This window comes from Capsaspora owczarzaki (assembly GCF_000151315.2).
Source record: "Capsaspora owczarzaki ATCC 30864 unplaced genomic scaffold supercont2.12, whole genome shotgun sequence".
Classification (NCBI taxonomy): Eukaryota; class Filasterea; order Ministeriida; family Capsasporidae; genus Capsaspora; species Capsaspora owczarzaki.
Genome location: NW_011887303.1, coordinates 360,077 through 371,723, shown reverse-complemented (window position 1 = coordinate 371,723; position 11,647 = coordinate 360,077). Strand labels below are relative to the sequence as shown.

Below are 11,647 nucleotides of genomic sequence, written 5' to 3'. Positions count from 1 at the left end.
TTTTTTTTTTTTTTTTGCTTTTGGTCAAGGTCGAGCGTTGAATGTGTAAAATAGCAGGTCGCAAACAGTTGGAACTCGAAATCTGCTCGCTAATGAAGAATGAATGCTCGATCAGTGTATGTCATTTTTACAATTGAAGAAGGTGAAGAAGGGGGGGGAAAAAACAAAGAGAGATGGGTTGCTAAATTTCAAACGTGAACATCACTCGCCACAAATCACAGAATCAGTGAGCATCACTAGCACTAGGTTATCTGCAACAGCTGGTGCCGGTCGGTCGTTGCTGTCATTTTCAACTGACTCATTGTCATGTCATGGAGCGGCGCGCGTGCAGTTATTTACTGTTCTTCGTCATCCAGATCGCAGTCGGGAAAGTCACTGAAATCGCGGCATTTTGCCACCAACAAGGACACAACCCACGAAGGTGTCAAGCGGGCTTGAAGTGAGCTGTTGCATTGCTGCGAGTGGGTGGTAATGCCGATGACGATTCCACGAAGCCTAAGTGGAAGGTCAATCACCCAGCAAGATCCAGAGTCTCCCGGACCGACGATCGGCTCAGCGGTGGCTCCGAGTGGTTCGACCATAACGTGTCGGTAAGATAGATGCGCCACACGACCTCGCGAAAACTGCGTCCTGGCTCCAAAATTAGTAACGACGATTTCGCCTTGGTTGAAGATTTGAAGGAGCTCCTGGTAAAATTGAGTTGCGTTGGCCGGGAATTCAGCACGTCCAATCTCGGTCACGACATTGGCAACAAATGGTTGTGTTGTCGTCACGTTGCACCAGCGCGATGTCAACGTTGTTGTTGTGGTTGACGTAACCGTTACCGATTGGCACAGTCAAGTCGAGGTCAAAGCGAGCATTTACATGGACCGGATCGCGCTGGTCTGTCGCTGCAAGCACGTGCGCGGCCGAGATGCCCATTAGCGCAGGCGCTGTAATGATGCCGAGTGTGCCGAATTCCATGGAATAGCCGTGATCATTGTGCCTCCGGAAAGCACGCGTACTTTGTGCCGTGCTTGAGTCACCGACATCATGGCAACTGGTTGAAAGTTCTCGGGCGTCAAGTTGTAAACAACGATGTGATCACGGTCTGGAATCTCATTGGCGATTGCGTCGAGTTTGGCCTGGAGGGCAGTATTGCGAGTGGCGATTTGGATGCCTGGGCTGCCGAAGTTGTCGCGCCGGAAGCTGATGGAATCAATCGCAGATTGGCTACTCTCGTCGATGAGCGTATCTTCAAGGCGGCGGTAGGTGGGCGAGACATGAGACGACGAAGCTCGAACAAGTGCAGCCGCCTCGCGCCTCGTTTGCGGCAGGTCATGCCGGCGCTTGTAGAGACGGTCAAGCGCAGCGTAGAGCTGGGCGCCAATCGTCCCTTTCTTGACCGACGGCTTCTTGTTGGAGTCCGGGCCAAGAAACTGCAATGCTGTGGCAGTGATTTCAGTCGACTCCAGCAGCAGAAGCTCGCGCCACGTCAAGTCGACCTGTTGCTTGTATTCAAGCGCCCAATCGCGCACTGTGCGCCAATCGTCGACGTCTTCCAGGAGAGCGGGCTCAGAAAGCGATGTTCTGAAACCGAATACGCTCATCGAAAAAGCACAAAAACGAGTGGTTTAAAAACCAAAAGCACATTCAATGTCTGAGCTTGTATTGATGAAGCATCGGGCTGCTAAGCGATTTCTGAGGGAAATTCGACGCCGTGTAAAATCGCACTCACTGATCGCCACCAGTCGCGTGCGCGACTGACAGTTCGCACCTCGAAATTTGCTCGCTAATGGAGAATGATGTGTCGTTTTACAGAATAGTGCTGATGATGACGAAGATGATGCGAGCTGTGCAATGACGCGAGAATTCCATGCTTAGTAAACACCAACAACAACGAAAAGAACAACGGCTGACTTGAAGGATTGGCAAAACGATTTGGAGGTGTTGTTCCCCGTCCTTGCTCCAGATGGTAGGAAGACCACGCGAATCCCCAACAAGCTGCACGACATCACGAGAGTCAAAGAACGACATGTTTGCTATTGAATCTTGAAAGAGAGACGCACAAAAACAAAGAAAGCAGGGGCAGCAGCCACTCCCAAAAAAAAAAAATCTTAAGCATGAACGAAACACCACGAAAAAAAAAACACTCACACACATACACACAGGAACGGCAGGATCACGCACCATAACACACAAAATACAACGACCAAGGCAAGGACCAGGAAAGAATTCCGCCCCGAAAAACGACTCGAGCAGGTGGCAGATGGGGAAAAGCTGACGGATTCACCAACAAAAAAAAAACGAAACGGAAAAAGAAAACAATCACGGAATAAAATCTGCCAGTGAAAGTGTCGAAAACCGGAGTAGAACCAATGTAGCCTTCAATAATAATGCCAACTATCGCCGTGGGACATTAGGCTTGGGCAGCATGGGCGGGGGACCGCCTGCAGGAAGCGGTGGAGGAGTGCCACTCGAAACCGCTCGGGCAAGAGTTGGCTTGGGTCCGGTTGGCCGTGGTGCACCACTGACGGGTGGTGGCAGGGTAGGCTGCGAATATGAAAAGACAGAGTGAACAGGCAAGTGAGTCACGAGGAAACGCGGGTGGCGGCATGCCAGCGGAAAAACAAAATGGAAAGGATGCAAACACAGCACGACAGCCAACCACAACCATGCACATCAGCAGCGAAAATCAATCCAATACCTTGCCGTTGGGGCTTGGGCGAGGTGGGCCGCCAGCTGCAGAGGCTCCGGAACGGGAAGGAGCCGCATAATGCGTTATGGGGACAGAACCGTCTGAATTAAGAGCATTTTCAACAGCTGCGCGGGCAACGATCAAACAGTTACAAAAAAGGGGGGTTGATGAAAAAGACGGAGTGAGAAGGGGCTTCTGACAACATCGAAAGCTCGCGGAATCGGGAAACAAAAACAAAATAGTTCAAACATCTCACCGTCGTTCACGCCGCCACTTGGGAACATGGATTCGAGCTGGAGCTTAATGTTTGCAAACGTCGGACGATCTGCTGGCTTCCATTGCCAGCACTGGAGCATGAGAGCGTAGACCTCGTCGGGGCAGCCCTTGGGCTTGGGCATGCGATACCCAGTCTCAATCTTGTCCAACACTTGCGAAAGTTCCACTCCTGGATACGGGGTTTCACCGTAGGTGGAGAGTTCCCAAAGCAAGACACCGAAAGCTGCGAAGCGGAAGAAGACGAAAAAAATGAGTTCAAGGCAAAGCGTCAAACAAAACAAAACACACACAAGGAGATCCAAGACTCACCCCACACATCCGACTTGGTGGTAAAAACGTTGTACTGCAGAGACTCGGGAGCAGTCCACTTGATGGGGAACTTTGCGCCTTCGCGAGCAGTGTACTCGTCTTCGACCAGACGAGACAAGCCAAAGTCGGCCACCTTAACAAGGTTGTTTTGGCCGACAAGGCAGTTACGAGCTGCAAGATCGCGATGAATAAAGTTATCCTTCTCAAGGTAAGCCATGCCCGACGCAATCTGGCTGGCCATGTACATCAAAGTCATGGCGTCCAGCTTCTTGCCAGCCTCGCTTCGCAAATAGTCCAACAAGTTGCCATTAGGCATAAACTCGGTGACTAAACGGATGGGGAGAATAAGAAGGCAACCAAAGCAAGAGAGCAGAGAGTTAGTGCATGGTTTTGGGGCTCCACTCCAAAAAAAAAAAAGCATTCACAAAAAAAAAAAAAAAAAACTCATCAAAACATACCAATATAGAAAGGGGCCTCTTGAGTGCACACGCCGACAAGCTGCACAAGATGCTCGTGTTTGACCTTCTTCATGATGGCGGCCTCTTGCAAAAAGTCCTTGACCTCCATCGTCTCCTTAAGCGTCTTGACGGCCACGTGAGCGGACTCCTTCCATCGTCCTTCGTAGACATCACCATATTGGCCCGCGCCGAGCTTGCGGCCGAGCTTGATTTCTGCCTTATCGATTTCCCACTTGTCGCCGCCGCCGTGCTTGAGACCGTAGACGGTGGGCTTGTCCTTTTTGAGGACGGGGTGCTTGAGGGGCGCGACCAGGCCGTCTGCGTTCTTGGAGTGGTGCTTGACGAGGTCTTGCATGTTGTTAAACACATGCTCGGGCGTCACGTACACGGTGTCGCCTTCGCGCGTGACGCGATAGTGGTACAGCTTGCCGTCGTACTTGACCGAGATTGAGTACTCGCCAGGAGTGCTCTCGCTCTCGCGCACCAAAAAGCTGCCATTAATACCACTGCTGAGCAGCACTTCTGCTGCTGGCCGACCAATCTTGCCGTGGAACCACGGGTTGCGCTCAATGCTCTGACCGGGGGCAATGTAGTTGCTCGGGATCATGCCGCGGGCGCCCGTCTTAATGTTTGTTGCGCCCCACCAGTTCGGGTCGGTCTGGTCGTACACGTCGAAAATGTCGCCCTTGACAATCGACATTTCGTCCGAGCCGGCGTTGGCATTGTAGTCGTACATGGCCTCCCATTGCGACGAAGCGGCCTCGGGGGTCGGGATGGATGCCTGGCGCTCTGACGGTAGTCGCGCATTATGAGCGTTCGAGGTTCTGTTTTGACACAGGAAGGAAGAAAGGAGGGAGGGGTGGAAGGGGGCAGTGTGAGTGAACGAGTTGATTGGCATTGGCGCTTTTTTTGTTGCTTTTTTTTGCTTTTTTTTTTTTGGTTGCTCAGTGAATGCTTACCTCAAGCTTCCTGTGTTTGGCGATTCTGCACACGCACACCAACACAAACAAAGACGCATAACAAGCGAGAGACACACACCAGTGATGATGAGCAGCCAATAAAAATAAAAATGCAACCATCCATCAATCATAAATAAATAATAAATAAAAATAATAAATAATAAATAAAAATAAATCCATGTTGTGGCGAAGATGGCTTTTTTTTTTTTTTTTTTTTGGAAGCCTTTTTTTGGTTTTGCTTTTCTTTACCTGACCGAGTCGGGTGAGTGAGATCGTTGGTGGACTGGCTCTTGTTACGCGGTGAGAAGCCGACATCAGACCCGTCCTGGCAAGAGCCCCAGAGCAGCGAGAGACGGCACGGCAGAACGGACAAGCAGAACCAAGCGGAGTCAGTTTTTTGTTTTTACGGGCAACAAGGCAAAAACAAAAACAAAAATAAAAATAAAAAGTCAGGGTTAAAAAAGACCGAACGCATAGGATCAGGCTCACTGCGATGGCTATCAAAAGGGGGTGGTCAAAACCCGATTTTGTGAAAAATACAAAAAAAATCAATTTCCCCCTTCGCCAAAGCGGACGACGCGCGCCATGCTCACCGCCCCCACCCCCAACCCCCAGCTCAGACAAGCAATGGACGGTCGTGGAAGCCAACCAGCAAGCGACAAGTTGGTAGGGAAAGGCAAAGTGGGGCGACAGGGCGAGGAACAGAAAGCCACCACGAGCACAAAAACCAAAAAAAAAAAAAAAAAAAAAAAAAAAAAGAACAATCACAAGAAAGCAAAAAAAAAAAAAAAAAAAAATCATTCTGTGACCGCAGCCCCTTTTTGTATAGATTTGCATTGGAAAGCAAAAAAAAAAAAAAAAAAAAAAAAAAAAAAAAAAAAAAAACGAACTCGATTTTTGTCAGTGTGTTTGAACCATCATTGAGGTTGATCCCGGCCCTTGCTCGACTGGCAGGCCACTGCTCTGACTGAGGGCCTGAGACGCGCGCGCTGGCCAATTCTTGTTGCTGCTGCTGCCCAAACGAGCTCCCCCCATTTCATCAAGTCGAAGACGAGCCGCAGAGCGAAAGAAAAAAAAAAAACGGCAATACTCAGTTTTTTGAGCCTTTTTTTTTTTTTTTTTTTTTTTGTGGATTTATATTTTGGGGTTCGTTTTTTTTTTTTTTTTTTTTTTGTTTTTTGTGATTACCCTGCGTGGCGGCAACGAGGAAGGCGAGTCGACGCCCTTCTTCGGCTTGCTGCTTTTGGAGCCCATGAAGCGAAGCTTGTGCGAGGTCGAGAAGAGAGAAAGAAGAAGAGGAAAAAAGAGGTGAGTTGAAAGAGTGAGAACTGAACAAAGAAAAAAAAAAAAAAAAAAAGACTGCTGGGCTTGTTGACTGGGTTTGGCTTGGAACAGGTCGAAAGAAGGTACAGATTTGGGGAGAGAGAGAGAGAAAGAGAGAGAAGGAAAATACTGACGACTGAGCATGAAAAATGGGAGGTGTTGGGCTGGCGGAGGAGGTGGAAGGGGAAAAACCGAGAAATGGAAGCGAGCAGCAGCTCAAACGAGATTAGGTCTGGGGTGCAACGAAGCATCCAGTCCAACAGACAGGGGGAATTGGCGGATCAATGTCCACTATCAGAGAGTGCACATATGTTACGGAAGAACGGCAGCAGCAGCGGGGGACTGTTCACCGACAAGCGTCTGAGCAACATTGATTTGCACCTGCCAAACCCTGCTCATCTTACATCAGTCTCTCTCCCTCTCTCTCTCTCTCTCCCCCTTGCGTTTGTGCTTTGTCCGATTGTTCAATAGAATATCACATCCTGCTCAGATGGAATACCCAGCCAGTCATTTTTTCCGAGCACTTGTTCCATGTCTGACTCCCAGCCAAATGGCAACGGCTCGGACGAGACGACCCCATCCCCGTCCATCGTCTCACCGCAACCGGTCGTCGCTGATGGAGCAGACCCCCTCACCCATGCAGTCTTGGCAGTCCCACCACCAGCAGCAGCAGCGGGAACGACCTCTGCTCCGGCATCACGACCAATCTCGCCTGCTGCGCCCGTTTCCAATGGCTCAGCGCCAGCAGCAGCAGGCCGATCCCGCAACGCCGAGTTCGAAGCGCTCCTCGAAGCGCCCGTCATTGACATTGCCAAGCTCCGCGAGCTCAGCGTTGGCGGGATTCCAGAGACGCCTGGCACGCGATCGCTTGTCTGGAAGGTAACAGCAACCCTACTTCCGGACTGTGCTCCATCGAGTCATCGGGCAGTGTCGCACTCATACTCATTTGAATGTTGGTGAGACTAGTTGCTGCTCGACTTTTTGCCGCCCGACCGAGAGCGCTGGCCAGCCGTGCTTGCTGGACGACGTGCACTCTACTCGTAAGTCGTCGCTTCAATTGCTCAATTGTTGGCGATTGTACCGAATCAAACAAAAACCTCATCCATTGATATTTTGCATTGGGGCATGTAGAAATTTCTTGGACGAGGTCATTGTCAACCCGTACGCAGCGACGGCTACGGCCCAGAGCGACCATCCGCTCAACGACAACGCGGAGAGCAAGTGGGGCGAGTTTTTCAAGGACAACGAAATGCTCGAGCAGATTGACAAGGACGTGCGACGAACCCTGACCGACATTAGCCTGTTCCAGAGCATCTCGCATGTGCCACGTCCGACCTCCAAGACGGGCACTGGCATTACGATGGAGTCCCTGTGCGCACGGGTTGACCGCGCATGTCTGTCGACCACCCACAGCGAAGGTGGCGTCAAGAAGAAGGCATCGACATCGTACACGCCCCAAGCCAAAAGCAAGCCCGTTGCGCTCTTCCAAGACGATGACGATGACGACGACGCTTCCCTGTTTGGCGGCAGCTCGACGTCCACTCCAACCAAGCAAAAGGCGGCCAAAACAGCCTCTGCGGACTCTGCCCCGTTCAAAAATGCCGTCCTCGCAGCGCTGATTGCTCCAGTGGACGATCCCAAGACTGCGCAGGCGCTCGATGCGCTCGATCTGTCTCGAAGCAGCGCCCTCAGCTCGAGCACAAGCAGCCTCTCCTCCTCGTCGACAGAGCTCTCAAAGTCAAACACAGAGTCTGACCTGATGACTCGTGGCGCTGGTCACCAGGAGGCGCACTGGGAAGTGGTGGAGGTGAGCGTACTTGGTGTTGTTTTGTTTTTCTCGGGTCAAACAAAACTCTTTTAATGCTCACTCCCACCTTTCTGCCTCTTAGCGAATTCTCTTCGTATTTGCCAAGCTCAATCCAGGCATTGCTTACGTTCAAGGAATGAATGAGATTCTCGGGCCTTTGTATTACATTTTTGCCACCGATCGATCAAGCGAGTGGGCTGGTGAGTGATGTTGCATCACTGTCTCTGTCGTAACTATATGTGCTGGCGAATCTCATCACATGTTTTTGATCTGCTCGGCTTTTGCTTCAATGTGTGTGTGTAGATCACTGCGAGGCCGACGCCTTCTTTTGCTTCACAACCATCATGGCCGAAACGAGGGACAACTTCATCAAACATCTCGATGACACGGTTGCTGGCATTGGCGGTTCGATGAAACAGTTGATGGATCTGACGCTCGCTATCGACCCCGTGCTTCATGCAGCGATGGTATGATTGGGAATTGTGTGTTTTGATGGTGTAGTAGGGATGGATGGCAGCCGCTGAATATTTCGCGTGATTCAACAGGTCAAAAAGAACGTGCAACCCACCTTCTTTAGCTTCCGCTGGATTACATTGCTCTTTTCGCAAGAATTCAAATTGCCGGACGTCTTCCGATTGTGGGACTCGATTTTCGCGCACAAACTTCGCTTTGGATTCGTCCTGTTCATCTGTGCCGCCATGATTGTGTACGTCCCACAAACAAATGTTGGTGGTGGAGTGTTCAGAATATCTTTCAGCCTTTGTCTCATGCGTCTGCCGTGTCTTTGGTCTTACTGTGCTTTCGTAGATCTGTGCGCTCTCGACTTTTGGCGGGCGAGTTTGCCGACTGCATCAAACTTCTTCAAAACTACCCACCCGAAATTGACATTCGAACCATCACCACGCTGGCTGAACGGCTGGCAATCAAGTGGCCCCAGTTCCGCCCACAGTTTATCTGAAGCGCTGTCGTTCATTTTTTCAAAGCACCCCCCACACCAACTTTGGACGGGTGCGTGTCTGTATTATCATGCAAACCATTCATTTGTTCGAGTCTGTATTCAAACAAAACCATTTGATGTAAGAGGTTCAGCAAAGACCCAAACTTGGATCAAGCTTGCCTACTGCTGTGTACTCCTCCTCTACTTGCGCAGGGGAAAGGTTCGTCGAATGTACTCGACCGATGAGGGCGGCAAATATTGCTCGTCGCCCATCACCACAAATGTGGGATTGCTGGTTAACATCTTGGCAGCAACGGCCATAACATTGGCAGGCGTCACCTTGTCAATCTTGTCGCAAATTTCGGCAACAGACACGGACTTTTTAAAGACTGCCTGGTGACGGAGAGCATCGTCAAGAAGCAGAGGACGGGACTCGTACGCCATGAGCAGCAGCGACTTGACTTGGTTCTTGGCTCGCTGCAACTCTGAAACTTGAATGTCGCGAGAGACGCGGAAAGCCTGGTAGGCGAGAATTTGCACGGCAGTTTCGGCGTAGTCGGGCTGGCACATGATGTGGAGAGAGAACGCGCCCGTGTCATAGTACGAGCTCAGAATGGCAATCGCATTCTCCACCTTCGGGTGGGCGTGCAGCACATCGGCGTACAGGCGGGACAGGACTCCCTTGCCAGGGCCGCCAGCAGAGAAGGTGTTGCCGCCGCCCAAGATGACATGGAGCAATGCGAGCTCGGCCCATTCCTCACTGGTGCAGCCAGGAATTTCAAATCCGAGCATGAGCTGGACAAAGTTGCGGAAGAGCGGGTTGGTGTGAGGCGGATGGCGGATGAAGGCAAACCCGCCAGAGTACCGCGCCGCGCGTTCACGCGTGACGTCGGCCAGATCTTGGGGTGGGGTGACAGTCGCCGCGCTGGAGGGTGGAGTGGGCACTGGCTCTTGCCCTTTGAGAATTTGCTCCAACTCCGCGGCCGATGGAGGGTGAGTTGGAAGATTGGCAAAGTGGCGCGACACAAGCTCGACGACCTCGGAATGCTTCATCGAGCCCAGCACACCCACGGTCGTGCGCGGGGCAATGATGTGGCTTCGTCGGAAGGCGAGAAGTTTGTCGCGTGTCATGAGCGGCAAGCGGCTTTGCGGGCAGTTCAAGCCTGCGGCCAGCGCACTTCCGCCAAAAGCAACTTCGTGGAATTTGTCAATAAGGATGCGATCGTGCAGATCAGGTGCTGTCTTGTACTCGAACTCGATTGTCTGGCGAGCGAGTTCAACCTGCGAGTTGCCAGTCAGGCCAAACAGATGCAAAGGGGACCGGGGGCGGGGCGAGAATGGGTGCAGGGAAGAAATCATCCTCTCAGGGAACGAATCTCTCTCTTTCTCTCTCTCTCTCTCTCTCTCTCTCGATACACAGTAGAAACGAGCAAAAACAACGACGCATCGACAATTGGTACTCACCTCATCTTGAGTCAGCTGAGGGTTGCACACAAGGTCGCCTACAAGGTCAATCAGCTGCGGCAACTCGCTGCTGAACGAAATGGCACTATAAACCACATTCTCTCGTGATGTAATGCAGTGTGGGTTGGTACCGAGAGCTTCCGTTTCACGCTCAACGTCCTCTGCGGAACGGCGCTTGGTAGACTGCAAAAGGCCAAAGTGAAGGAACAACGATGAATGAAATGTTAGGTGGAGCAGCGTTTCAGCAGATCAACCTCACTCCACACCATAATTCCACATTCGCGACAAGAGGTAAAAGAGGACAGACATGACTGGACACGACGATGCGCTAAAACACTTACACGGCATGCCAAACGGTCCAAAAAGTGACTCGCTCCCAAATACTCCTCTGTCTCGTAACGGCAGCCAGTGTGAACAAAGGCACCGACGGCAGAAATGTGACCAGCCGCTTCAATTGATACCACCCGAAGGCCGTTGGGAAGGACGGTGCACTGCGCATCACACAAGAGGGGTGAAACAATTTAGCAAACACAGAAAAACAACAACAACAAACAAACAAAACTCCAGCGCTTCTCTTCCCACCACCAGAACCCCGATCGTCTGTGCAAAGCTCTGTACCTGTGCAGGTGACTGCAATCCAGATGATGCAGCGACATACTCTGGCTTGGGGGCGTTGGGCCATGCTTCCGTCAGTGGGATGGAGAGCATGCTCGAAGCGGTCGCTGGTGCAGACGTTGACTTTGCGCGCATGGCCGTGCTCAGGCTTGCGTTGTTGGCAGTGGCAGACAGCATTGACTTCATGGTCGCCAGTGCGCGCTGGCCTTCGGGCGTCTGCTCTGCTGCAGCACGAGTGGTCACTGAGCGTCCAGCAGCAGGAGCCATGGCAATGGGCTGGGCAGCGACCCCAGCGCTCCGTGCGGTGGCGGCGCTGATGCTTGGTGCACTGCTGTGCGTGTGCATGGCGCGCACACTCGTCCGAGCGGCAGACGCCACTGCGATCGAGGCGAGACGCAGACGGAGCATGGCTTTGTGTGGTTTTGATAGCGAAGCGAGACCTGAGCGAGATCACGACCAGTTCGGTCAACAAACGCGAAATCGGTGAGTGTATGTTGCAAAGTTGAGCTTGGGGGAATTGGACGAGTGCAGCACCATCGCAGGTCACGGTGGGGAAAGCCACAAACGACCGCCAAGAGAAAACAGCCGCTTCTTTTTTTTTTCTTTCTTTCTTTTTTTTTTTTTTTTTTTTTTTGGATTTTGGATTTTGACTTGATTCTTACCAAAATGACGACTGAGCGCGGCGAACTTCTGAGAATCGGTCGCAACTCCGTTGATATGCGAGGGAGTGTATTTGACATCGTTTCCGTGAGTTTTGCAGACTGGAACGGGTGGATGTGGGAGTCGAACAGAGGGTGGGAATAGGCTTTCGCTCGTTTTGCA

At 51.7% G+C, this 11,647-nt stretch overlaps 4 protein-coding genes across 4 annotated transcripts; 1 reads left to right on the top strand and 3 right to left on the bottom strand.

Moving 5' to 3' along the window:
- Nucleotides 1-335: 335 nt before the first annotated feature.
- CAOG_06709 (hypothetical protein) lies at nt 336-1,589 on the bottom strand (the record flags this gene model as incomplete). Its single annotated transcript, XM_004344280.2, has 2 exons — nt 336-686; nt 1,005-1,589. The coding sequence occupies 2 exons, from the start codon at nt 1,587-1,589 to the stop codon at nt 336-338; spliced, it is 936 nt and encodes a 311-aa protein (XP_004344330.2).
- A 434-nt stretch (nt 1,590-2,023) lies between these two features.
- On the bottom strand, nt 2,024-6,012 carry CAOG_06708 (Abl2). The gene is made up of 8 exons (XM_004344279.2): nt 5,868-6,012; nt 4,929-5,004; nt 4,680-4,704; nt 3,721-4,544; nt 3,263-3,589; nt 2,934-3,176; nt 2,687-2,802; nt 2,024-2,532 (listed from the first exon to the last, which is right to left on the bottom strand). The coding sequence occupies exons 1-8, from the start codon at nt 5,931-5,933 to the stop codon at nt 2,383-2,385; spliced, it is 1,827 nt and encodes a 608-aa protein (XP_004344329.1). The 5' UTR covers nt 5,934-6,012; the 3' UTR covers nt 2,024-2,382.
- Nucleotides 6,013-6,520: 508 nt separating this feature from the next.
- Nucleotides 6,521-8,893, top strand: CAOG_06707 (TBC1D13 protein). The gene is made up of 7 exons (XM_004344278.2): nt 6,521-6,881; nt 6,969-7,042; nt 7,134-7,809; nt 7,892-8,009; nt 8,113-8,276; nt 8,355-8,515; nt 8,617-8,893. The coding sequence occupies exons 1-7, from the start codon at nt 6,534-6,536 to the stop codon at nt 8,765-8,767; spliced, it is 1,692 nt and encodes a 563-aa protein (XP_004344328.1). The 5' UTR covers nt 6,521-6,533; the 3' UTR covers nt 8,768-8,893.
- On the bottom strand, nt 8,778-11,266 carry CAOG_06706 (hypothetical protein). Its single transcript, XM_004344277.2, has 4 exons — nt 10,829-11,266; nt 10,552-10,701; nt 10,211-10,393; nt 8,778-10,027 (listed from the first exon to the last, which is right to left on the bottom strand). The coding sequence occupies exons 1-4, from the start codon at nt 11,231-11,233 to the stop codon at nt 8,948-8,950; spliced, it is 1,818 nt and encodes a 605-aa protein (XP_004344327.1). The 5' UTR covers nt 11,234-11,266; the 3' UTR covers nt 8,778-8,947.
- Between the last annotated feature and the right edge of the window lie 381 nt (nt 11,267-11,647).